Raw genomic sequence first — 27,554 nt, 5'->3', positions numbered from 1 at the left:
GCGTGGGGTGGGGTTAATTAAAAGAACCAGAAGTCGCTTCTGGGTTCTCTGTCTGCTGGTCCGTTGGAACTTTTCCTTTGAGCAGCATCTAACATCTGCAGCTAACTGGGGCGGATCTGCTCTTGTAGAGAGAGATGGTTTTATCCTTTACCAGTGCTTGTTTACCTGCCCTCAGGGGAGGATCGGGAGAGGAAAACGATGAAATGTACCATTTCTCCTGGGAACTTGTGGGGAGTCAAATTAATGTTCTGCTGAAGCCCCGGGTTAAATACAGTAGCCAATCCCCCCCCCCCGCCGCCCCCTATCCACAGGGGATCCATTCCAGGGCCCCCGCTGGGTGCCTGAAACCTCAGATAATGCTGAACCCTACATATACTATGTTTTTTCCTATATCTACATACCTATGATGAAGTTTAATTTATGAATTAGGCTCAGTAAACGATTAACGGTAACGAAGTAGAACAACTATAACGATACATGGGAATAAGCATCATGTGAATGTGGCCCCGCGCTCTCTCCTAATGTCTTACGGTACTGTACTCACCTTTCTTTTTCTTGTGAGGATGTGAGATGATAAAATGCCTGGGTGGGGACACGAAGTGGGGTGAGGACAGAGTCGCTATGATGCAGCGTGAGGCGACTACGGACTCGGACGATGGGTCAGGAGGAGAGTCCTCTGTTGCAGACGACAGCTGACTGAGGGCCACTGACACCACAGATAAGGGGAGGGGGTGCTGCTGTACTGACACCGGGGGGGCAAACTCTGTCTCCCGTCCCAAGAGAAGACCAAACATCGCCAACTCAGAAATCAATGGAACAGTGACTAATTCAGTATAAAAGCCAAGCCATTCGCTGTTACTTTTGTTGGATTCTGGTTTTGCTTCAAGGGAGTCCTAACTGACATGGTGTGAGAGTGGGGTGATAAGTGAGAGCCCCAAGTTCTCTTTTTCATTCTTTCTTGTTCACTAATTCATTTAACAGACGTTTTTGAGTACTTTTATGTTGAGAACATACCTTCGTATGCCATACATCCCACATATGCCGTTGGATAATTAAGAATCTGGCTGGCCTTTGTCCCCATGCTTGGGAAATAGCCTCTAAACCCTTGGGATGTCCTGAGTGACGGGACTGTCTTTGTTATTCGTGGCAGGCCTCTCAGCCCCCACCTGATAATTTATGCAAATGAGATAACTCGAGTGAGAGGCTGGCCAACCAAGTGATGAGAGGGGTGGGGCGTCATGCCAGGTGGTATCAGCCCCGCCTCCAAGAAGGGAAGGGGGCCTGGGGATTGACTCAATCATGCCTCTGTAATGAAACCCCAGTAATAACTCTGGACACAGAGGCTTGGGTGAGCATGCCTGGTGGACAGTACTCTGTGTATGTTGTTACACACCCATGTACTGGGAGGGTAATGCGTCTGGACTCCGTAGAGAGAACACCAGAAGCTTAGTGTGTCAAAGCCCCAGACCTCACCCGATGTGTCTCTTCTTTTGAGAATCCCCATTCCCTGGCTATGTCAGCACAGAGCCCAATATGGGCCTCAAACTTATGAACTGTGACATCACGACCTGAGCCCAAATCAAGAGTCGGACACTTCACCAACTGAGCTACCCGGACGCCCCAACCCCTGTCTGCTTTCTAGTTTCCGTTGTCACTCATGGTACCCACCCAACACGCTCACTTGCTCAACGTTGGCTCTTCTCAGTGACTCTCCTTAATGTCCGCCCCAGTGGTCATCCTGCTCAAGGCCGTCCACTCTCTCCGGCCCGTTGCACGTGCCTGTGGGCGCATCCTGCTGACCCATCCCTCCTCACCAGATGCTCCTCCAGTGGAGCCACACCTGGGCCCCATCCCCATTGGTGCCATCCTCAGTTTCGTGCGGCCCCTTGGGACTGGAGCCCAGGCTCGGTATTGTCCACTGAGGCTCAAACCTTGCATTTCTTTAGAATACTGCTTCCAGAATCTTCCTGTAGGCTCTCCGAACAACACACATGAGCAAGAGGAGTTCTGACTCATGCTCTGGGCCGATACATCAACTCACCCGACACATCAGCCCTGTCTGCCCAGAAAGGTGGGTGCCTTCCCAGATAACAACCCCAGGGACCCAGAAATCCCCATCCTGCCTCTGATACTTCCAGGCAACCCTCAGTGGGTTCTCAGGTGGGAGCCAAACATTGCAGGCCCTTGGGCAATACGGGGAAATCTCCCACCACAATTCCGGCCACCATGGACCACTGTAGCTGTACTCATGGAGCAGATCGCAGGCAAGCAGCATTCTCCTACTAAAGGTCAAGGCTTAGAATGGCACAAATCTGAGGCCATTTGCCAGGTTTCAGATTGGCATCTTGGGCCAGCAGCATGCATGCCTGCTTAAAAATTTCAGGCATCATGTTACATGTGATTGGTATGTAAATTAGCCTTGGATTCTGCATAGCTTTTACAAAGGCATCAGAATGCTTTAGAGAGGTAGGTATGTAGATGATATAGGTAAGCAGTTGGTAGGTAGATAGGAGGGAGGGAGGTAGGTAGGTAGGTAGGTAGATAGATAAGTGGAAGAGAGGTAAGATAGATGGGAGACAGGTAGACAGATGCGTAAAGAGAATTAGGTAGATGGATGGATGGATGGATAGATGTGTGAATGTGGTAGAACTAGAATTTTTACATAGGGCAGATGGGAATTTGCTTGAGGGTGAGGAGGTCTAGCAGACTTGCCTTGGAAGTGCATTTGCACATAAAGAACTTTTTAAAAAATCTTAAATGTATACATTTACTCATTACACATCAAACATTCATTACAAAGGTTTATTGTGTGCCACACCCTTTTCTAGGTGCTGGCATTACAAAAGCAAGACAATTGTGAACACTATGTCTACGGGGGGCTTAGATTCTAAAGTAAAAGGAAGAGTAGACAAGAAGCAAATAAATATATAACACCTCAGGTTGGTGAAATACTACAAAGAGAGATAAGTTAAGGCAGGGGCTAGAGAGTAATGGAGAGATGCTGTTATGGATGGGCTGGTTGAGAAGAAATCTCTGAGAAGAGGACGTTTCAACAGAGGCCAGAAGTAATCAAAGGAGACAGCATAGGAATATCTGGGAAAGAGCATTCCACTAAAGGGAACAGCAAGTGCAAAGGTCCTGGGGTACCAAGTGCATGTGTGTTTGAGGGTCAGCAGGTGGGGAGGGGGTCATGGGGATGAGAAGAGGCAGTGAGGGGAACATGCCAGAAATAAGAGCAGAGTGGTCACTAGGCACCAGACCCCGGGCATAGGCCACAGCAATCGGGGTTGACTTCTAGGTGTGTTGGGTGGCTGTGGAAGGTTTGAAGCTGAAGCACAGTATGATCTGCCTCAATTTTTAAAGGATCCCTTGGGCTTTGGGGCTGAGAATAAATTGTAGAAGCCACAGTGGAAATAGGAAAACCAGTTAGAAGACCCTGCAGTGGGCCAGGCTGGACTTCCTTGAAGGGTAGATGTTGGGGTATGATGGTGATCAATGCACCACCACAGCACAGAAACTCTGAAGCTTCAGTGGCTAAGGATAGTAAAGACTTCTTTCTACCTCATGCTAGCTCATGCCTAGTGCCTGCCAGACCATTCTCTGCTGTCTAGTACCTATGCCATCTGGGGGAAGAAAAAACTGAGGAAACTTCTGGATTCCTCACTTCAAGGCTAAGCCTCAAGTGGCTTATATTCACTTCTGCTCAGATCCAATTGTCCACAGTTGGCCAAGGACCTATCATGGATGCACAAGGCATGTGGGTGTTCTCTTCCAAATGGGGCATAAGTAGTCAGATGGGAAACCAACGGGAAGTTAGGGAGTGGAGGTTAAAGGGCCGCCCATCCCACCCCAGGAACTAGGTAGGATACATTAACCTCCCTGGGCCTCAGTTTCCTCATCTATGAAATGGGGTTAGTATACACAAAAATAAACTCAAAATGGATGAAAGACCTACATGTAACACAAGAATCCATCAAAATCCAAGAGGAGAAAACAGGTAGCAACCTCTTTGACTTTGGCCACAGCAACCTTCTTACAAGACATGTCTCCAGAGGCAAGGGAAACAAAAGCAAAAATGAACTATTGGGACCTCATCAAGATTAAAAGCTTCTGCACAGTGAAGGAAACAACCAACAAAACTAAAAGGCAACTGACAGAATGGGAGAAGATATTTGCAAATGACACATCAGATAAAGGGTTAGTATCCAAAATCTAGAAAGAACTTATGAAACTCAACACCCTAAAAACAAATTATCCAGTGAAGAAATGGGCAAAAAACATGAACAGACACTTTTCCAAAGAAGAAACCCAGATGGTTAATAGACACATGAAAAGATGCTCAATGCCACTCATCATCAGAGAAATACAAATCAAAACCATGATGAGATATCACCTCACACCTGTCAGAATGCCCAAAATTAACAACTCCAGAAACAACAGACATTGGCAAGGATGCTATGTTTGTGGGAATGCACACTGGTGCAGCCACTCCAGGAAATAGTATGGAGGTTCCTCAAAAACTTAAAAATAGAATTATCCTATGACGCAGCAATTGCACTATTAGATATTTACCCAAAGGATACAAAAATGCTTATTCGAAAGGACACATGCACCCCAGTGTTTATAGCGGCCAAATTATGGAAAGAGCCCAAATGTCCATTGACTGATGAATGGATAAAGAAGATATGGTACATACATAGAATGGAATACTACTCAGTGATGAAAAAGAATGAAATCTTGCCATTTGCAACAACGTTGATGGAACTAGAGTGTATTATGCTAAGCAAAATAAGTCAGAGAAAGACAAATATCATGTGGTTTCACTCACGTGGAATTTAAGAGTCAAACAGATGAACATAGGAGAAGGGAAGGAAAAATAAAATAAAAACAGAGAGAGGCACACCATAAGAGACTTAAATATAGAGAAAAAAAAAAACAGAACAGAGTATCCAAGAACTGTGGGAAAAATACAAAATATGTAATATACATGCAGTGGGAACACCTGGAAGGAGAAAAGACAGAGGTAGAAACAAAGGAAATATTTGAGGCAATAATGACTGAGAATTTCCTCAAATTAGGATCAGATACTAAACTGCAGATCCAGAAAGCTCAGAAAACACCAAAACGTATAAATTCTAAAACAAACAAAGAAAAAACACTACACCTAGGCATATCATATTCAAACTTCAGAAAATCAAAGATTAAAAAAAATCTCTTGAAAGAAGCCAGATGAAAACAATCTTACCTACAGAGGAGGAAAGATAAAATTTACACCCAAATTCTCCTCAGAAACCATGCCAGAAGAGAATGAAGTGAAATACTCAAAATATTGAGAGAGAAAAAAACCTACCAACCTAGAATTCCATACCCTGCAAAATTATCCTTCAAGAGCGAATGAAAGGTAAGGGTGCCTGGGTGGCTCAGTCAGGTAAGCCTCCGACTTTGGTTCAGGTCATGATCCCACAGTCTGTGGGTTCGAGCCCCACATCAGGCTCTGTGCTGACAGCTCAGAGCCTGGAGCCTGCTTCAGATTCTGTGTCTCCCTCTCTCTCTGTCCTTCCCCTGCTCACATTCTCTTTCTCTCTCTCTCTAAAATAAATAAACATTAAAAAATTTTTCCAAACTATGAATGAAAAGTAAAGACTTTTTTCAGACAAACATTGAGTGAATTTGTTGCCAGTAGATCTGTGCTGGAAGCCGAGCTATCCCAGCCTGAGTGGGAGGACCCGGGCTGTGGATGGATTGATGACTGCAGGGCGGCCCAACCAACAGTGAAGCTTCTTGTACTCCCGCTTTTAGGTAATTTGGCCTTATTAAAGTACCTGGGGTATTGTCTGTTGGGGAATTGCCCTCTGCAGCCCCCCTGGGAAAAGAACCATTAGGGAAAAAAAAATAAGGTTCCACAAGAAATTGTGTGGCCTTATGTTTAGCCCTTGCCATCCCCTATGGAGACTCCTCTACTTACAGGAAGGATAGCCTTATCCCTTTGCCAGCAAAGAGGGCCTGTAAAGAAGAGACATATGGATCTTAAAGCCCCACTCCAGCAACTAAGGAGTGTATCTCTGGGCACAGGTGACTTCAACCCCTAGGCCCACCTGGCCTCCGGAGGCATTCCAGATGATGACTGAACCTAGTTGGTTAAGGTACAGAATGGTTCATTAGTTTCTAGGTGCATTGTCTCTCTGAGAATGTATGAGGCATGGGTTTCTAAGGCTTTTTCAGCCCCTTTCTGGCACCTCAGAGCGAGGCAAACACATTGTTCTTCTGGCCTCATGTGGTTAGGAGGTCATGCCCCTGTAACTGTTCCACTTGAGGTGTTGAGAAATGGAGGGCCTTTCACGAGAACAGCAAAGCAAATGCTTTGTAGATTATAGATAAACACAGATGGATAATGGAAAAATGTAAAAGATTAATCTGTGATATTACAAAGGGTATGCGGGAAAGTTAGGGGAAAATCATCATGTTATTTCTTAAAGGTTGTCTGTACATAGGAACATTTTCAAAATTAGGTAATGTTAGAAAAACATAGATGACGTATGTTACAAGGAAATCACTAGCAAAAATGATGTCATGTTTGCTACAATAAATTGGCCAGTTCAACACACTGCTGTTGTCTGTGTCCATTTTATTTTAGTTTTAGTTTTTTATTTTAGTTTTGTTTTATTTTCACCGATGCTGTTCTTCCTTTGGGAACCCCTGGACCTGATGGAGCTGGTCTCCGGTAGATCTGCCTTGCAAGAAATGTTAAAAGAAATTCTTCGAAGGAACCAAATATAGGTCAGAAACTCAGCCTTCCATAAAAAGAAGAACACAGGAGAATGAATAAGTAAAGGTAAAAATGAAAACTTTTTTTCTTGTTCTTAATTAATCTAACAGACCATTATCTGTTAATATTATCTATTGACTATTATCTATTAACAATCAATAGGTTATTATTTTGTTCAGAATATTTGTGAAATACTGAGGTATAAATCTCACAATTAATTTTGTTCAAAATAATAATGATAGTAATGTATTCGATTATCTATATAATATGCTTATGTCTAAGTGGGTGGGAGGGAGGAATTAGAAATATTTTGTTATTATAAAGAACTAACATTACCAGTGAAGTAAAGTAGTATTATTTGTAAGTAGACTTGGATTAGTTGAAAATGCATATTATAAACCTTGAGCAACCACTAAAGAAAGTTAAAAAAAAGGGGGGGGGGGATTGATATGCTAGGAAAAGAGAGAAAATGGAATCATACAAAATGCTCAGTTAAAACCACAAAAGGCAGAAGTATGGGACAAAGAACAAAAATAGGGACAAAGAACAAGGGTGACAAATAGAAAAAGGAACAGATACAGTGTAGATATTAATTGAACTGTATCAGTAATCACCTTAAATGTCAATGGTATAAAATATGGCAATTAAAAGACAGAGATTGTCAGACTGGGTCAAGAGAACAAACTGTTTATTGCTATATGTTGTCTATAAGAAACCCACTTAAAATATAACGACACATGGGGCACCTGGGTGGCCCAGCCGGTTACCATCTGACTCTTGATTTTGGCTCAGGTCGTGATCTTACATTTTGTGAGATTGAGCCCCAAATGAGGCTCTGCACAGAGCCTGCTTGGGATCCTTTGTCTCCCTCTCTCTCTGCCCCTCCCCTACTCTCTCTCTCTCTCTCTCTCTCTCTGTCAAAAATAAATAAAGTTTTTTTTACAAAAATATAAAGACACATATAGATTTTAAAAAGTACAGGGATCGGGGTGCCTGGGTGGCTCAGTCGGTTAAGCCTTTGACTTTGGCTCAGGTCATGATCTCATGGCTTACGGGTTTGAGCCCCGCATCAGGCTCTGTGCTGACAGCTCAGAGCCTGGAGCCTGCTTCGGATTCTGTGTCTCCCTCTCTCTCTGCCCCTCCCCCCTCACGCTCTGTCTCTCTCTCTTTCAAAAATAAATAAACATCAAAAAAAATTTTTTTAAGTACAGGGATGGACAAAGATATACCATGCTGACATGAATCAAAGGAAAGCAATAAAAACGATATTAATTTCAGACAAGGGATACTTTGGCAAGAAGAGTTAACAGGGAAAAAAGGGGCGTTACATATGGTTAAAGGGACCAATACTGCAAGAAAATATAACAAGCCTTAATGTGTATGTGCCTAACAACAGAGCATGAGAATACATAAGGCAAATGCTGACAGAATTGTAAGGAAAAATAGATGACCCACTATTAAAGTCAGAGACTGAAACACCCCTCTGTCAGAAATGGATAGATGCAACAGGCCAAAAATCAGTGAGGACATAGCTGAACTCAACAACACCATCAGCCAACTGGATACAGTGGACGTCTACAGACTATTTCATCCAACAGTAGAATATACACTCTTCTCAGGCTCACATGGACATTCAGCAAGATAGACCACATTCTGGGCCATAAAACACACCTTATCAAATTTAAGAGAATCTAATCATACAGTGTCTGGTCTCAGACCATAATGGAATTAAACTAGAAATCAATAACAGAATATGCTGGAAAATCCCCCAAACTTGAAGATTGCACAACACCCTTCTTTTTTTTTAAAAAAAAAAATTTTTTTTCAACGTTTATTTTATTTTTGGGACAGAGAGAGACAGAGCATGAACGGGGGAGGGGCAGAGAGAGAAGGAGACACAGAATTGGAAACAGGCTCCAGGCCCTGAGCCATCAGCCCAGAGCCCGACGCGGGGCTCGAACTCCCGGACCGCGAGATCGTGACCTGGCTGAAGTCGGACGCTTAACCGACTGCGCCACCCAGGCGCCCCAACAACACCCTTCTTAATAACACATGGATCAAAGAAGAAATCTCAAGAGAAACTTTAAAATAACTTGATCTAAATGAAAATGAAAATACAACTCATCAAAATTTGTGGGTTGCATCAAAAGCAGTGCTTAGGAGAACATTTATAGCATTGAATGAATATATTAGAAAAGATGGGAGATTTAAAATCAATAAGTTTCCATTGTAGGAGACTAGAAAAAGAAAAGCAGATTAAATCCAAAGTAAGCATCATACTGGAAGTCCTAGCTAATGCAATAAGACAACAAGAGGAAATAAAAGATACACGTACTGAAAAAGAAGAAATAAAACTGTCTATTTCACAGATGACATGGTCATCTGTGTAGAAAATTTGAAAAAATTGACCAAAAAAAATCTGGAACTAAGAAGTGATTGATTATAGCACAGTTGCAAGATAACAAGATTAATATATGAAAGCCAATTGCTAAAAAAAAAAAAAAAAAAAAAGGGGGCGCCTGGGTGGCGCAGTCGGTTAAGCATCCGACTTCAGCCAGGTCACGATCTCGCGGTCCGGGAGTTCGAGCCCCGCGTCGGGCTCTGGGCTGATGGCTCAGAGCCTGGAGCTTGTTTCCGATTCTGTGTCTCCCTCTCTCTCTGCCCCTCCCCCGTTCATGCTCTGTCTCTCTCTGTCCCAAAAATAAATAAACGTTGAAAAAAAAAATTTGAAAGCCAATTGCTTTCCTATATACCAGTAATGAAAAAAATGCAATTTTAAATTTAAAATATTACCATTTACATTAGTATTAAAGAAAATGAAATACTTAGGTGTAAATCTCACAAGTTATGTAACATCTATATCAAAAATAAAGACTCTGATGAAAGATATCAAATAGGAGCTAATTAAATGGGGAGATATCCCATGTTCATGGATAGGGAGACTCAATATTGTCAAGATGTTCGTTCTTCCTGACTTCATCTATAGATGCAATACCATCCCAATCAAAATCTCAGCAAGTTATTTTGTGGAAATCTACAAACTAATTCTAAAGTTTATATGGGAAACAAAAGACCCAGAATAATCAACTCCTAACACTGAGGGAGAACACAGTTGGAGGACTGACACTATCTCACTTTGACTTACGATAAAGCTACAATAATCAAGACAGCATGGTATTTGTGAAAAAACAGACAAATAGATCAATAGAATAGAACAGAGAACCCAGAAACAGACCCACATTAATACAGTGAACTGATCTTTGCAAAAGAGCCAAGGCAATACTATAGAGCAAAGATGGTCTTTTCAACAAATGGTACTGGAACAATAGATATGCACATATCAGAAAAAAAATCTAGACACAGACTTTATACCTTTCACAAAAATTAACTCAAATTGGTTCACAGACATAAATGTAAAACACAAAACTATAAAATTCCTAAGAAAGAACAGGAGAAAATCTCGATGACCTTGGGTGTGGTGACTTTTTTTTTTAATGTTTATTTATTTTTGAGAGAAAGAAAGCATGAGCAAGGGAGGGGCAGAAAGACACAGAATCCAAAGCAGGCTCCAGGCTATGAGCTGTCAGCACAGAGCCTGATGCAGGGCTCAAACCCATGAACCGTGAGATCATGACTTGAACCACAGTCAGCACTTAACCAACTGAGCCACCCAGGTGCCCTATGGTGATGACTCTTTAGATATAACACCGAAGACACGATCTGTGAAAGAAATCATTGATAATCTGGGCTTCAATTAAATTAAAAACTTCTGCTCTGGGAAAGACAATGTCAAGAGAATGAGAAGATATGCCACAGACCTGGAGAAAATATTTGCAAAGATACATCTGATAAAGATCTGTAATCTAAAAATATACGAAGAACTCTTAAAACTCAACCAAAACAACACAAACGATCTGATTAAAGGATGGGCAAAAGATGTGAACAGAAACCTCACCAAAGAAGATTTATTGACGGCAAGTGAACGTTTGAAAAGATGTTTCTATCTTTCCCAAAAACATATGAAAAGGTATCCAACATCATATGTCATTAGGGAATTGCAGTGGAAACGAGATACCAGTACTCACCTATGGAACATTCCAAATCCAAAATACTAACAACATCAAATGCTGGTGAGAATGGGAGGCAATAGGAAATTTTGCTCATTGCTTCTGGGAATGAAAAACAGGACAGCCACTCAGGACGAGGTTTTGTCTGTTTATTGCATAACTAAACGTACTCTCCCTCTTTGATTCAGCAATGGTGCTTCTTGGTATTTACACAAATGAACTGAGAACTTATGTCTACAAAAAAAACCCGCACATGGATGTTTACAGCAACTTTGTTCATAGTTGCCAAAACTTAGATGCAGTCAAGATGTCCTTCAGCAGGTGAGTGGCTCAATAAACCGGTACATGCAGACAAGGTGTTATTACACTGTATTAATACAATGCATTAATGTATTGAATATTATTCAGCTGTAAAGAACAAAGGAGCTTTCGAGCCATGAAAGGACCTGGAGGAAACTCATAGTGGGGGAAGCTTTTGGGGGTGAGGGATACGGAGGGGGGAGTGCTTCCCTGTACTTCCTGCACAATTTTGCTGTGAACTGCTTTCAAACTGATCTAAAAAAATAGTTTCTTAATCGAAAACAAGTTTTAAATGACCAAATTGCTCCTTCCTCCTGTTCCCACAGTCATGGCTTGAACTTCTGTTTTTCCATCCACATCATTTCATTCAGGGTTCAAGTTTCACATGGCTTTTTGGTCCACAAACCATGAATGCAAAGGTTCTCCACCCTCTGCTGGAGTTTCTGCTGAACTGTCATGATGAGGCAAGAGTGTAAATTTCCAGTCTTCTTGTTTTAATGTTTATTTATTTATTTTGAGAGACAAAAGAGAGAGCGAGCCGGGGAGGGGCAGAGAGGGAGAGAGAGAAAGAGAGAGAGACAGACAGAAAATCCCAAGCAGGCTCCACACAGCACAGAGCCTGGAGTGGGTCTTGAACCCACAAACTGGGAGATAGTGATCTGAGCCGAAATCAAGAGTCAGACGCTTAACCGACTGAGCCACCCAGGCGCCCCTCCAATATTCTTTTATAGGCGAATATGGACAAATCAGATCCTCGTGTCAGGACGAGGTCACAACGACGAAATCAAAGCCACTGGCTTCAGTAAGAGTTTGGGGAGGCCATCTAGGTCCCTGGCTTTCAAATGGGTCTTAGCATCAGAGCCCATTTTCCAAATGAACTTACACAGAGGCCCAAAACGTAGAAGGGTTTCAAACAAAATGAAACAAACTCAACAAAAACTAGAGCTGTCCTGGCACTCGATTCTGACACACTGCATTTTCAAATACAGTCATTATTCCTCCCAGCACATCAACCGAGAAATGTGTAGACATCCTTTCCAGATTATCGTCCAAATAACTGGTGACAACATTGAAGAGAACAGGGCTCAGCAGCAAGATTTAGAAACTTCCCTCTCCTTTCACATATATAGACGCATTTGCAAAGATGTAATGATGTACTTATTTTGGACATTCTGCTGTAAAACTTTCCAAATGCACAGGAAAGTAAGGGAATAGAACAGAAACACCTACATCTGGATTTTATGGTTGTCATTATTTTTCTGTATTTCTGTCACGAATATAGCACTGATTTTTTTTTTGTCTCCTAATTTGGACAAACCAGCTATAAAAGACCTCTGAAGGACTGTCGAAGGACATCTGAATTTTTAAAAGGCAATTCTGCCACGTTCAGGGCTCCTGGGAACTTTTTAGGACCCCCTGGTCCAGCCTCCCTTGTGGTTTGCACATGGGGATGCTGGGCTCCAAACGGGGCCCGAAAAGCCTTCAGAAAGGTCCACAGCCTGGCTTCCGTTTGCCCCTTTAGCTCCTGCCCTGTGCTCCCCAAAAGGCATTCTGCGTTCCAACTGCATCACGCCTGCATTCTTGCAAACATGTCACAAATGGCAAGCCTCCGTGCCTTTGTTTTACCTTTAAGGTGAAGCTGAGACATCACTTCCTCCAGAAAGCCTCCAGGTAGCCTTGACCTACCTCGCCATTACAGGGTAAGGTGGACGAAGGTGCAGCTATGACAAGCAGGAGCCAGCACCCCCTGGCATGGATAGCTACCTAAAAGCCTAGGTAGGCGGAACCAAATCTGAACCTGCAAACCAGCAGGGAGGGGTTAGGAGGGCCTGGGGATTGCACCTATAAAAGGAAGCTCCAAAAGCGAAGTAAGTATTGCTAAGACCCTCACTCAGAAGGGGGATGGGAGGACACTGAGGAAGCAGGACCCATGCAGGGGCTCCTGTTTCAATTCTGGGAACACCATGAACTCTCGGCTTGTGGCAATTACAACGTGGCCAGCTCTTGGAAGGCCTCCTCTACTGAGGACTGAAATAGAGACAACATAACACCTGTTAGCTACCTAGTCAATCCTGCATCCGGTGCTCAGTGTAACTCCCTCAGCACCGATCATCATTCCTTCAGAAGAAGTTTGGTAACCTTGTGGGTTCTGCCTTTAGGAGCCTGCCCACTCCACCTGCAATTCTGAGCACAAGGTCCATTTCCGCCCTCTCTGTCTCCCATGCTGCAAGTCCTACGACCCCAGATAAACACCTTTGGTTGCTTTACAGACTCTTCTTGATTGACGTAACCTAATGACTTGATTCCAGACCGAAACAAAAGCCAGACAAAACAGACACCCGAATGACCACTAGCGGTAATGGAAAGCCATAAACCCAAAAAGAACAGATCAAGAAAATGTTTATGCGTAAGGTCTCTCCGTGGCTCTGTGCCGAGGATAAGATCCTCAAGCACTGGCCCCTGGGAACTCCGGAGACCCCTGTCCTTGCCCTGCACTCTCCCAGGACCCTCCAAGGCAGGGAACTGAACCCTCCACATTGTCACCATTGTCTGTTTCTGTACCTCCCATCCTCCCCTCGAGGGCAGAGGCTGGTCTCACTCCTCTCTCTCCCTCTCCTAGGTCCCAGTGTCCCGCAAAGGGCTGGCATAGAACCAGCCTGGGAACACTCCCGAAGTTTTCCGCGTGGGCGCAGCGCCCTCTGCCGGGCGCATCCCGCAACCGCGGGGCACTCACCTGAGTTGGGGCGTTCACCACCGACAGGTTGTACCCATAGAGGAAGGAGGAGCCGAAGGCGCCCACCAGAGAGGCCACGATGAGCCAGCAGGACCAGTCCTGGAAAGGAGAGGACAGCATGTCAGATCTGGCCGTTGGGCACAGAGCTAGGGGCCCACAGGACGCACCTGGGCTGTCCCCTTGTCTGGGGAAGGGGACCTAGAGAATTGCCCGAGTTCCCGGAACCCGCTGACAGGTGGGATCGCTGTCCACGACTACTGCGCAGGCGGACACTGGGGGAATGCGGTCAGCCCACGGAGTTCAGTTTGCTTCTGCCTGCTGCCACAGACCTGTGACTCACAGACCCACAGTCCTTAGCAGGTGCTCGGTAAGCAGCCACACACTATTATTTTAGCTGAATGTGGCCACTTTCTGGACCACATAGGAGCAAAAAGCAAAGCCAGACTTAGCCGCCAATGGTAGCGGCTGGCACTTACAAGAGGTATGGGCCAGGCATTGAGCCGAGCCCTTTCAGGGTATTATCTCACGGAACGCTCAGATCAGTACTATTTCATCCCGATTTGATAGGTGGGGAAAGAGACGCGCCGAGACGTCCGTGGTGCTGTCTGGGATGGGGGCTGGAGCCCATGCAGTCACCCACTGCACCGCACTGCCTGTCCCCCAGTGCCTCGTCATCTGGGAACAGTGTCTAGGGGCCTGAGGCTGCTCACAGCTGCACAGGTGCACACACATTCACATGCACGCATGCACACCACTGCACACGGCCTTCCAGGCCGAGCTGTCAATCTCCAGGCCACCATGAGCACCGCAGGACAAGGACGTGCAGAGAGATACAGGGCTCAGCCTGGAGAACAGGGCATCTGCCCCCATGTGACCCTGTCCTTCGTCCGAGCGTGGTCACAGTCAGGACAGGACCATGCAGGAGAAACATCTGAACCCCCTGGCCGGAGCTGACCAGCTGGCAGGGGCTGGAGGCAGAAGGGGTTCCCATCCGAGGCTGGCCAGCGGAATGTGGGCCACTCTCCGGATGGAGGGGACCCAGGTGCTCTTGGAAGGCACCTTCTCTGTTATCATATAAAATGTGCGCGTGTATCGGGCCAGGCCCTGATAAAGCTCTAGAGATACAGCGGGAAACAAAACAGACAAGGTCCACAGTTCAGGGAACTGTGTCGGTCAAATACTGTCTGGAGGAGAGAGCTGGACCCCGATAGCCAACTCCCGGATCTGCCCACGTCAGTAGTCTCCTCTAGCAGGGGACACGGTGATGGACGGCTCTACCAGTCAGCTGTGGGAACCTGAGCCACTTTCTTCACCTCCCTGGGTCTCATCTTGCCCGGCTATAAAATGGATCTAATAACAACACTGGCCACATAGGGTTGTTGAGGAATCAATGTGCTGCCGGATGAGGATGTTTAGAATGTCGCACGCACACAGGGAGCGTTCGGAAAGGCCGTTTATTCGTTTTACTTTGCCTCTGGCCCCGCCATACAGAACGGCTGTTGTTCGAATTAGGTGCCAAGCTGCCTCTTGGCCCTGCCCGTGCAGATACATGTGCCCGAAATTCCCCTTCTAGAGACTTTGGCACCTGCAACCCTTTCCCCACGCCTTCTCCTCTGAATGAAAACTCCACCCCCTCTTTGGTTCAACTCTGTCCTACCCCCAGCTCTGCCACTTAATGACTGGAACCTTGGGCCAGTGGCATAACTGCTCTGTGACTCAGTGTGCTTATCTGAAAACAGGGATGATAACAGACCCCACTTCACAGGCTGTTATGCTGAAAAAAGAGTTAATTAAGGCAGACAAGGCCTCTCCTGTCCTGTGGCAGGTGCCTGTGAGCATTAGCAGCAGAGTCGGGGCGGTGCCCAAGGGTCTTACTTTTAGAGGGGAGGGGGTCTTGCTTCCAGGCACCGAGCCTGAGGCAGAGAAGGTATTCAGTAAATGCCAGTGAGAGGACGGAGGGGAGAAAAAGGGTTTATAAGCCACAGGGGCAGACATTGCCAGGTGTGGGGCCAGAATGGGTTTCTACAGGAAGAAGAGCCTGAACTGAAAGAGATTCATTGCTAGAACAAGAACTGCATTTTGGACGAAGTGCCCATCCTCCGCGGTCTTTTATCTTCGCACTTATCTTCTGGGTCTCAGCTCATATGTCACACTGCCTGACTCCCTGGCCCGCCCCGGACACCTTCTCTTCCTGGACCCCCTTGCCCTGTCCCCTTGTCTGTACCCATCAGAAGCTAGAGAAAGGCAGGTGGGTGTCTCTCCTTGGAGCCCCTGCCGCTGCTTGGCCAGCCCTTGCCCACCCCCTCTCACCACCGGCCCCGGGGACAGAGGTACCTGCTGTGGGGGCGGGAAGGAAAGGGGACACCACCCAGCACCTGCCAGGCTGTTCACGAGCACGGCCACGTTGCCAGAGCTGGAACTCCACGGCCAAGGTCACGGGGACCTGGGTGCCGGCTCTCACGGCAGGCTTCTGTGACCCAGGGCTCCAGGCGGCGGAGGCAGCCGCAGCCGCCCACGCTGGGCCTTCCCACCCCCTGGCAGGTCCTGAGGCCGCTTTCTGCGTTTACCTTTCTGGTCCTCCCGCCCGGCGTCCCTCTCAGGGCGCGGCCACACTCCGCGGCCCCCGGATGGCCGGGGCTGCACGTCAGGGGAGCCCAGGCCCGGGAGTCCATGCTCCCGCAGGCCATCCCGGGGCATCTCGGTGCAGGAGGCAGAGTCCACGAGGGGGCGGGGCCTGGCAGGAAACGCGGCCGCTCTGTCTTGTCTGAACAGGAAACGGGCACCGTGCGCTTTCGCCCCTGCTGTCATAGCAGCACCGAGGAATCCTGGAGGGAAACTGGCCTTCTCGGGACCCACCACTCAGGGTATGGATTCTTCCTTTGGCATCAGCACCTTTCATTTTCCTGGCCAACGAGGCCAGCGAGCCGGGAGGGGAGCGCTGGCCATAAAGCCGGGGCGCCTCTCCCAGGATCAGCACAGAATGCCAGGTCACCGACGGCAGGGAAAGCCGGCTGGGGTCCCCACCCTGCCTCTCTAACTGCGTGGCCTTAACCTGGTCACTTGGCTTCTCTGAGCTGCTGCGTTTACCAGGGCAACACGGAAGACCGATCCCGCCTGGACTGCCCTGCAGTTCCTCTGAGGCTCAGGTAGAAATCACACAGCCCCGGCCAGCGTGCTGGACATAGGCGTGGCCGCCCTTAGCTCGGGCACAAATGGGGAGGCTCTGGGTTTGGAAGAAAAAGAACCTGCCAGTCGGTCATTCCTCTATGCTTCTCATTCAGCATTGGCCCGGGGAATACCTCCCACGTGCCCTCCCCAGGCTGGCTCAGCTCAGGGAAAGCATTAAGGAGGCAAGACCTCTCATGCACGCCAGACGTCATGAGAATTTGTTCACCACGTGGCCAACTTGTCCTGGATGTCGGAGAAGTGTACCTTTAATCGTGACAGGTTTAGGACAGCTTGCCTCGGCCATTTGCACCCAGAGGCAGAGAGCAGGGGCACAGGCCGGTGGGCAAGGGCCTGACTGGGGAATTCAGAACCCCTAGGAGGCCAGGGAGGCCTCAAGTCCGCAAAGAGAGACGGGAAGCAAAGAAACTAGGTGTAGTGGAACACAGGCATTGAAACTGGGGCTGGATCACGGAAGACTTTCCGGAAGAGGTGATTTCTGAGTAGCCCTGGGAAGCATGCAGGCAGAGGGTGTGGGGTGGGAGGGCATCGAGCCAAGGCCTCCAGGCACAGATACCCTGGAGTAGGCGGGGGAGGAAGGTAATTGAGGATGGCTGGGCCCGGAAGGACGGGAAGGGGCAGCGAAGGGACAGCTGCCTCCCTGTGTCGTGAGGACCCTCGCTGTGCTGTCCGGATGGGGACGTTATACTCACCCTCATTCTTCCTCCCCTACCCCCTCTTTAGCTCAGGCCCTTCCTGCCTGGCTTCATCTGTAACAGGCGGTCTCATCTGATCTTGCTAAAACTCAATCTGAATCAGGTGCTCTCTCCCCACCCCCACCCCCCCTTGGAAATTGTTCTGTGCTTCCTCATTGGGGCTGAAAACTCAGTAGGCCCCAGGCTCCAGGAGGTCAACACAAATGTACACAAAGTAGGAGGAAGGAGGGGTGGTCACTGGTGTCGGGGACGCCCCTGCGCTATGAAGGCTTCCAAAGTCAGCAAGCATTGTCCACCGGCCAGCAGGTACCCGGGTGTGGACTTGAGGCCCCCCTCAAAGCTGTCCCTGCACGCCTCTCCTGCCTTAACTTTGCTGCCCCAAAACCTGCTGAAATTGACCTCTGAGGTCCCCAGAGGGGATGCAGATCCCAGGGGTGGAAAGAGACCAACTGCCAGCGGCCGCCCCGGCCCCAGCCCTGCACCTGTCCCAGAACCGAAGACCAGACACACATCTGTCCAGCCACACAGCAAGGCTTGTGCAGACTTCACTGTCCTTTCTGTCCCACAGTCTGGAGGCGGCGCTTGGCCTGAAGAGCTCCTCTCATTGGTGGAGGTAGCTGTCCATTAATTCCCTCCCCGGCCAGCCCGCAAACCAGCCCAGAGGTGAGCAGCGACTTGGCCAAAGTCACACAGCAGTGTCCGGGCTCCAGCTATGCCGAGAGCCTGGCCTTCAAGTCAACTGCACCCCCCTTCCTTCAGGCAGGTAAGTGATCCCAGCCCCCCGGGGCTTTTCAGGGTGACCCAGTGAACGGCTCTGATTTCTGGAAACGCTTGGTGAAGCTGATAGGAGCGGCCCCCTCCCTTTGCCCCAGCTTAGCGGTTCAAAACTGCCTGGGTTTGAGCCTCTGCTCAGCCACTTAGGCTGTGAGCTCTTGCACGAGTCACTTGGCCTCTCTGTGGCATCATGTCCTCGTGTGTAGCAAGGGCATGATAACAGTGCCACCACCTCATAGACCTGTGGAAGATTCCGTGAGTTTATACTGGAAAAACACCTAGAATCGTGGCATCTACAACACCCAGCATACAGCAAGCATACGATACAACGAACACGATACAAGGTGATTTTTTAGATCACCTTGTCCCCAGATAATGTGCTCTATCTGGACCAAATGTTCTCATCCCTTTCTAAGTCAGTGCCATCACGCAAACTCTGTGGACAAAGATTTGCCCCCCTCTAGGGAATCAGTGTCCTCAGCGGTAGAAGGGGAGGTCTGGGGCCATTTTGATGCCACTGGACAATTGCTGAGGACTGTTCTAGTGCTCAAGTTTGGTCTCTTGGTGGTGAACATGATGTGTGGTAGATTCCTGGACCGGAAGGCAGTTAACCGGGGCTCCTGATTACCGGAGCACCCTCCTCCTGCCCCTCATGGAACATGTCTACACGTGGCCAGGTGTGTTCACACCCACGATATCACCAGTGGAGTTGGGGAGAGCTGGTGCCATCCCCGCATTTGCACGGCCTGTGGCCCCAAGCTTCCCGGCAGAGCCTGAGAAGATGAACTCAATTAAGGATGTGGTCATTAGACACGTGTTCCCAGGTGTTCTGAGGCTGGGGCACCATCACCCTCTTCTGACACCTGTTCCGGCATGCACACACCCATTCACCAATATTTGTGGAGTATCTCCTTGTGCCGGTTCTCCTGGCCCTTGCTCAGGCTTCTCCTCTGAGGACCCTTAATTTGCTCATCCTTCAGTACTCAGTCCCCTGACCACCTCCTCCCAGAATCTCCCCTGGGCCTCTCTCTGCCCCTCTGTGTTCCATAAGCTGCTCACAGATTTACTGTCTACGACCGCCCGTACTTATAAGTGTCTATTCTCATGTGTGCCTGTCCCTCTGGACAGGAGCTCACCAAGGGCAGGCATTATGTGTATGTCTGGTATTGAGTGACCTGTGCCCCCCCAAATTCATATGGTGAAGAGTCAACCCCCCACAACCTCAGGATGGACCGTATTTGGGGGCAGGTTCTTTGAAGAGGAGAGTGAGGTGAAGTCAGGTCACCAAGGTAGACCCTAATCCGATACGACCAGTGTTTTTACAAGAAGGGCTTAGGACAGAGACACACATAGAGGAAAGTTCATGTGAGGACACGGGGGTGAAGACAGCCATCTTCAAACCAAGGAGAGAGGCCCCAGAAGGCATGAACCCTTCTGATGTCCTTGATCTTGGACTTCCAGCCTCCAGATGTGAAAACGTGTATCTCTGTTGCTTAGGCCACCAGCCTGTGGTACTTTGTCATGACGGCCTGAGCAGGCTAATCCAGTGTCCTGAGCCTCTTGGCATTCCCAGTTTTTTTCCCACCTGGCTCAGGGCTGGGACCCGGTAGATACTTCTGGCACTGAACTCAAACTGTCCTCCGGATGGTATCCTGAAGCTAGAAAGTCAGCTTGGACAAGATGAACATTTTCTTCCAGGACAGGGCAGGAAAGGAAAAAAGGGGGCGTTTTTCTATTGAATATCATTTAAGCAGAATGATTGAGATGACTACAGCTCTTCGTTCATTACACCAAATGTCTAGACAGCAGAGCCTTGACTCAACCCAATATGGGCACCGAGAAAAATATAGTGTCCGTGTGGAGGGAATCGCTGTTTATTTAATGTGACTTCGCCATGTCCCCGGATGACCTGAGGAGGTGGCTGGGCCTCCTCGAACCTCCATTTCACCCCTATCAGTCTGCCAATTCCACACTTCCCTGGCAGCTTGGTAAATACACCTGTGTGGATCTTTTCCTGCTAAATAAGGTTTATGGAAAATATGGACATATATTGGGGTGTCTGGGTGGCTCGGTGGGTTAAGTGTCTGACTCTTGATTTTGGCTCAGGTTGTGATCTCACAGTCTATGGATTTGAGCCCCCCTGTCAGGCTCTGCTCTGACAGCATGGAACCTGCTTGGGATTCTCTCTCTCTCTCTCTCTCTCTCTCTCTCTCTCTCTGCCCCTCCCCTCCTTGTGTGCTCATGCTCTCTCTCAAAATAAAAAAACATTTAAATAAGTAAATAAATAACTATCCAAGGACTCCTGAGCAGTGAGAGTCTCTCTAGATGCCCAGGACATCCTGGAGGAGGGACAGAGGACTGAGCCTCGTGGCGGGATAAGGGGGGGGTTTCAGTGTGTCCTAAGGACATCAACATCATTGCTTTCACACATCGGTGTCCCCCTGTTGCAAAATGACTTTTGGAGCGAAGACTCACCCCCACCCCCCACAACAAGTCCTGAAGGCCACCAGCAGGTGATATGTTATCATCAGCCGAAGTACAATGCCATCAGTGGGCTGTGCCTCACGACACATGCTTTGTGGTTCACAAAGCAACCTGCCATATGCCTTTGCTTTTATCCCCTGCTGTCTCTTCTCTGCCTGACCTCGCCTCAACCTACATGTCCCTGGGAGCAGCGAGGGGGCCAGGAGGGACTGCCCCAGAGTCACCAGAACAGGGACAGATAAGGAAACCAGGACTGACCAATGTCTCTTTCACCGAATCACTTTCTTTGGAATCTGTGGAGTCCTGTTCGCTGACCGTCATGGCTTATTTGTCAGATTTTGGACTGGATTTCCTTGTTCCTGAAAAAGAGAAAAAAGGAAGTCATTAGGCGCTTGCTGTCACTGATGGGTAATTAGGGGAGGCGGCCCAGAGGAGCGGGCATGGTGAGGACACCAGGACGGGGGTGCCCGGCTCCCCCGGAGACCCAAGCAGCTCTGTGCTCCTCTCTGGACGCGGTGTCTCCATCTGTGAGATGGTGGTGTTGAACTACCTCCGTGTCTTCCACACTTGCCACATTGCTTATTGGATACAGGCCCCTCCCCAGAACATTCTCATTCAGACAGCCATTCTCATGGTAGGGCACGTCTTGGAAATACCAAAGTTTCTGTTCCCAAGATGGGAAAATAAAAGCAGTGTAAATCAAAACCAAGTGCCAATCTCCCCTGTCAAATTGCAAACAGTTCACCAAAATTTTAACAGAATCACTGGCAGGACAGACCTTGAAAACTATGCAGCTTTCCTGGAGTTTGGAAATAGGTTTCTAGAGGCATAAAAACATTTAGGCCCTTTGGGCCAACTACTCCATCTATAAAAAGTTATCCTAAAGCAGCGATAAAGAACGTGCACAGAGAGTCCAGCCTGAGACCTTCACTACAGCATTTTTCACGTTAAAAAATGGTATTCAGGGGCGCCTGGGTGGCGCAGTCGGTTAAGCGTCCGACTTCAGCCAGGTCACGATCTCGCGGTCTGGGAGTTCGAGCCCCGCATCGGGCTCTGGGCTGATGGCTCAGAGCCTGGAGCCTGTTTCCGATTCTGTGTCTCCCTCTCTCTCTGCCCCTCCCCCGTTCATGCTCTGTCTCTCTCTGTCCCAAAAATAAATAAATGTTGAAAAAAAAAATTTAAAAAAAAAATGGTATTCACAAGAGAAAAAAAAAAAATCCAGCAGGGAGGTTTAAATAAGTTATGGTACATCCGTATATGGAAACTCATGCAGCGATTAAAAACTGTGTTAAAGAACGTTTCACGTCAGGGTGCCTGGGTGGCTCAGTCGGTTAAGCGTCCAACCCTTGATTTCGGCTCAGGTCATGATCTCATGGTTCATGGGATAAGGCCCCACATCAAGCTCTGCGCTGACAGCATGGAGCCTGCTTGGGATTCTCGATCTCTCCCTCTCTCTGCCCCTCCCCCCCTTAAAATAAATAAACATTTTTTAAAAGAACATTTCGGGGTGTGTGGGTAGGGCATCTGACTTCAGCTCAGGTCATGATCTCACAGCTCATGGGTTCGAGCCCCGCGTCGGGCTCTGTGCTGACAGCTCAGAACCTGGAGCCTGCTTCGGAGTCTGTGTCTCCCTCTCTCTCTGCCCCTCCCCTGCTCGAGCTCTGTTTTGCTCTCAAAAATAAATAAACTCTTTAAAAAAATGTTTTGAGTTTACTTACTTATTTTGAGAGAGAGACAGAGACAGCACAAGTGGGAGAGGGAGAGAGAAACCCAAGCAGGCTCCATGCTGTCAGCTTAGAGCCTGATGTGGGACTCGACCCCACAAAATGCGAGATTGTGACCTGAGCTGAAACCGAGAGTCAGACGCTTAACCGACCGAGCCACCCAGGCACCCCTAAAAAATTGTTTTAAGGGTTTAAAAATTTTTTAAAAGAATATTTAATGTCATGGGAAAATGCTCATAATCTTCCTTGACAAACAGAGGAAGATATATTAAAGTCTATCCACCAGTTAACGTTGAAACTAGATGTACTTAGGAATAGACGCGTGCTCTTAAAGGATGTATGTACTTAAACTGTGCCCGTGCGTTTTTTAATATGAAATTCAAGGTTTCAAAATATTTGTACATCACGTTGTTCATTCAGCAGGTATTCATTAAGCCCCTAATGCCTAGGTAAAAGCAAGACAGACTTTGGCCTGCCCTGATGGAGCCTGCACTCTAGGAGACTATACGGTCTGTTCCCGGGGCACACGGAAGGCGAGTGTCCTGGCCCAGCACAGACAGGAGAGCAGGAGGGGACTGGGCCGCAGAGGGGAGCGGAGGACAAATCACATATTTATGTGCAGAGAAAATAGACTCCCTGGAGGCGGCAAGAGAGACAGCAGTTTCCCTTGGCCGCTGTCTTTTAGCCCATTTTTATCTGGTGTGTTTTCCTAGACTTCTCCGATTTTCGACACTGAAAAAAAATTTTTTTTCTATAACTAGAAAAGCAAGTTTTAAAAGTTGCTTTAAGTTTAAAAAAAATGTTTCTGTTTTGATGGAGTCCTTAAGGTGTTGGGTAGCGAAGGAGACATAAGCAATACAATTCTGGAAAAATACCCAGTCCTTATAGGATGACGGGCTCTGCGATCCAGATGTCATCTGAGCCTGTCTGACGAGGATGTTGGTTGGCAGGCTTCCACAGTCAACACTCGAGTGTGACATCCGAGGCCCTCCCCTGAGGAGGGCCACACACTCAGCACACGCTCAGGGACAGTCCAGCCCACTGGACCTCCATTTCCAGGCCATTCTTGTGTTCCCTGGACTGTCCCTGATCCTAGAATGCCTTTCCTCCTTCCCATGCACAGAAGGAAGTGATTCTGAGTTCTCAGAAGGAACAGTCAGTCAAGCGGAGGTGAGCCTTGAAGGTGAGATTCTGTGCCCACCTGCCCAGCACAAGGCCAAAGGCAGACAGCTTGCACCCCAGGCAGTATGGAGCCATGAGTTCAAATCCCAGCTCAATAGCTTACTGGCTGTGTGACTTGGGGAAAGTCACTTAACCTCTCTGGGCCTCTGTTTCTACATGTCAAGTAACGAATAGTAACAGGACACATCTCATCGGGCGTTTGTGAAGATTAAATGACTCAATGTGTATGAAGCACATAGTAAATGCTAAATGGCATCATCATCATCCCCGTTCTCCCAGCAAATGGCCCCTGTGGAGCACGGATGAGGCATTTCATTTGTAAGGGCCTCACGGAACAACATTCTGAGATGGTGTCTTAGAACTGGTTACGAGAGGGGGAACCATTGGGCATGCGAGCAGAGAGCCCTAAACTGCTTCCAAAGAATCCTCTAAGGCTTAAATGGAATCGTGAATAAATATAACACCGATATCCGCTCTGCGTGAAGTTCCAAACTTGCCAGCTCCCTATCTTTTCGGTCCGCGGTAATAATACCAAACGTGCTGCTGTTCGAGTCTAACACTCTGGCGTCCACTCGTGTGGCCATGCCAGTTCTTAGAAGGTCAAACGACCGCAGCCATTGGTGAACAGCCACATCCCAAGGCCCCAGAGTGCCCACCTGCCACAACCCAGCAGCTACAGAGTTAACGTCTACCAAAACCGAGCCCCAAGACTCTGTTCCTGGCAATCTGATTGCCCTCCACCTAGGTTGTCCCTGGGGTTAAATGTTTAGAAAATCACCTCGCTGCCGATAAGAAAACCTTCGCGGTCGCCATGTGTCTGTCACTAGCGCCAACCCTGTTAGAAATAAAGTAAGCAAGCCTTAGGGAAGTATCTTTACCCACCCAACCTGTCACAGAGGGTGGGTCTGAGCCCAGACAGCTTCTGGTCAAATCCTCACTCGCGAGCCTGGGTTGGCTGGAAAGACAGAGGCAAAGAAAAGGCGCTGTTGACATCCGTAGACCGCAGAATGTCAGCAGACGGCCCAGGTGGACTTGTTCTCCTAAAGCTGGGGGTCACCTCCCTTGAAATGCCTGCAGGTGCTGCTATTCAGCCTGCCACACGAGCCCAGTGGTGCCAACCAGCACCTGGCTCACAGCTCTGAACAGGAAATGCCACATACTTCCTATTCCCCCCACGTTTTGATTGAGCAATATTTGGCTAGGGCTTTATTCTTTATTTTCAGGGTTAATTCTCTGCTGACTTTGGCATGGAGCTAAAGCTAACCCTAAAACAACATCCTGAAAGGAATGTGGAAGATAGAGCAGCTTTGAGAGAGAGGAGGAGAGAGAAGGAGAGAGACCGAGAGGAAGGAAGGCAGAAGGAGATAACTGGGTTATCAGCCATTGGAATAATTGCCTTAGCCATGATCACTCATTATCCATTTCATTTTATAGCAGCATTCATCAAACCCCACGCTAAGCACTTTATGTGCATTTTCTCACTTAATCTTCACCTAAATTGATGTTCAAATCCCTGACTTTTCAATTCCCTTATTCCAGCTGCTCTCCGAGAGTCTTAGAAATTCTTGAAATCCTCCCCAAAGCTGGTCCATGTCTGTGCACATAACTCACCTGGTTTCTGGAGCCCCCCTTGCCTGTTACGGTCTAAAGAACAAACAGAATATGCTTCATAGATGAATCAGCCCCCCCATATAATCAGATATAAGCCTGGGAAATTGTGAAAGAAAACAGCACTAATGATTAAATGGCATCCAGCTATTACTATAAACATTCCTTAATGTCTATCCCCACGAGAGATAAATGATTAACAGCCAACTATTGATGGCAAGCTCAGCTTATTAAAAACATGCCAGGGGGTCAACAAGTTCTGGACCAGAGTCAAAGGCAGAGGTGTTCCGGCACAGCCACTGTTGAGTATCGGGCTGACCTTCTTGCGTGTCCGATGGCTTCCTGCTAATGCGAGGATATGACCAGCGCAGGATCTGCCCAGGCCACGGTGAGGGTTAAGTGACATGACACACGACAGCTGTAAAGCAGGACACGAATGGTGCACGTCGATCGGGTTCTAAGCCCAAATGGGCAAGACGAAAAGTTTAGTCTTGCTACTCTGTCAATGTCAGACTATAATCAGCCCCGGGACAAATACAGGAGAGCCGTCAACTCTGAAATGCCGCACTGGTGGTCACTGCTGTTGGTGGCAGTTTACGAATGCCACAACGTCCCCCCAACCTGTCCCGGTAGCTCGAAAGAGATGCCCACGTGCGAGCCCTACTCTATCTTCAGGACTCTGAGATAAATGGAGGGCTGGAGCAGCAGAGGGGTGTGAGGAGAAGAAGTGAGGAATGCAAGAGCATGGCTGAGCGGCTCGGGGCCAGATCTAAGCTCGGCCAAGGGCATCAGAGCCTCCTCCTGACCAGTTCACAGAGAGAGCTGAGGGCATGGGGAGTGTGGAACGGTTCTGGGGTGAATCGTAGAAAGATGGCGCCTGGGAGTCCTACCCACCACGGAAAAGGGACTCTGTGCCTGGTTCAGGCATATGCTTGGACCCTGGGAGGTAGCACCGTTCGGGGAACTTGGAAAAGCCCTTCTGATTCCCTTGGCATCAACTCGGAGCACCCGGGCAGCCTTCTCATGGCTAACCCCATTTCCCCAGTTTCCCAACCTTGATGTTGACAAAACAGTGGACTGGAGAACGGGAAGAAACCACCTGATCCCTAAGAAGCTCCTACCCCAGGTGCCTTTATCAACCAACTTCCAGTGTCCGACCCAACCTGCCCATCAGGAAGATGACATTTCTGTGCCCGGGGTGATTTCAGCTGTGCTCAAGGAAATGCAGACACACCTGGGCAACGCAATGGCTCCCCTGGAGTTTTCAAAGCTTCCACAATTATCCATTTGGTGACCAACCCTTCCTTTTCCCAATCAGTCACCTGACCTCTCTCTTGACATGTTTTTAGCTGCGGCAAATCATTCTCAGAACCAGGATTATTCAACCATTGGTTTAGCAGCGTCTAGGTGGATAGTATAATACGATGACTAAGCCTGGGATTTCGTGTCAGACCTCCACCCCCAGCCTGCCCCTCCCCAGCCGTGTCACACAGGACAAGTCACCTGTCTGCCAAGTGGGGATAAGGGAGTACTTGTCTCAAGGTCATGTCATATAGACCAAACGAGATGTTGCCCTTGGAAATACCTGCCATGTAGCAAGCACCCAGTGAATATTCACTACGGCTATTGTTTTGGGAAGTCTCTTTCTTGATCACTATTTTTATTCTTTATTATTTATTTATTTATTTATTCTTTTTCAAGTGTTTTTTGGAGCACCTACTATGCGGCCCACATAGTGCTGGAACCCGAGAAGGCTGCAAAGAAGGGTTAAACCTGTTACTTCCATTGGGTAATTCACAATGGAGTTGGAAGGATGAGCCAATGGACGATACCCGCATTTAGTAAGCACCTACTGTGTGCCAGGCACTGGTTAGGCAAAGCCTCATTTAGTCCTGAGAGCAGCCACTAAGCTTTTGTTATCTCCGTTCTGTGGCCGAGCGTACTGGGGTCCCACAGGTCACCCCACTTGCCTCAAGCACCACGACTTATGGATGAGGACTGACGTTTAAAGCAAGACCACCCACTCCGCACCAC

General features: G+C 48.0%; 1 protein-coding gene across 3 annotated transcripts in view; it reads right to left on the bottom strand.

Moving 5' to 3' along the window:
• Window positions 1-27,554, bottom strand: part of SLC2A9 (solute carrier family 2 member 9) — a 256,914-nt gene that overhangs the window by 200,969 nt on the left and 28,391 nt on the right. For 2 of the 3 annotated variants that reach the window (XM_043572969.1, XM_043572968.1), the window contains exons 2-3: window positions 21,265-21,365; window positions 13,868-13,966 (exon numbers count right to left, since the gene is read on the bottom strand). In XM_043572969.1, the coding sequence (XP_043428904.1) occupies window positions 13,868-13,966; window positions 21,265-21,327 (162 nt within the window). In that variant the 5' untranslated portion in view covers window positions 21,328-21,365. Of the gene's footprint in view, window positions 1-13,867; window positions 13,967-16,434; window positions 16,581-21,264; window positions 21,366-27,554 lie in introns of those variants that run through there. The other variant, XM_043572967.1, reaches the window with a different exon arrangement.

This window comes from Prionailurus bengalensis, chromosome B1 (assembly GCF_016509475.1).
Source record: "Prionailurus bengalensis isolate Pbe53 chromosome B1, Fcat_Pben_1.1_paternal_pri, whole genome shotgun sequence".
NCBI classification, from domain to species: domain Eukaryota; kingdom Metazoa; phylum Chordata; class Mammalia; order Carnivora; family Felidae; genus Prionailurus; species Prionailurus bengalensis.
Note: the sequence above shows the minus strand (reverse complement) of the source record. Positions and strands in the feature narration are given on the sequence as shown.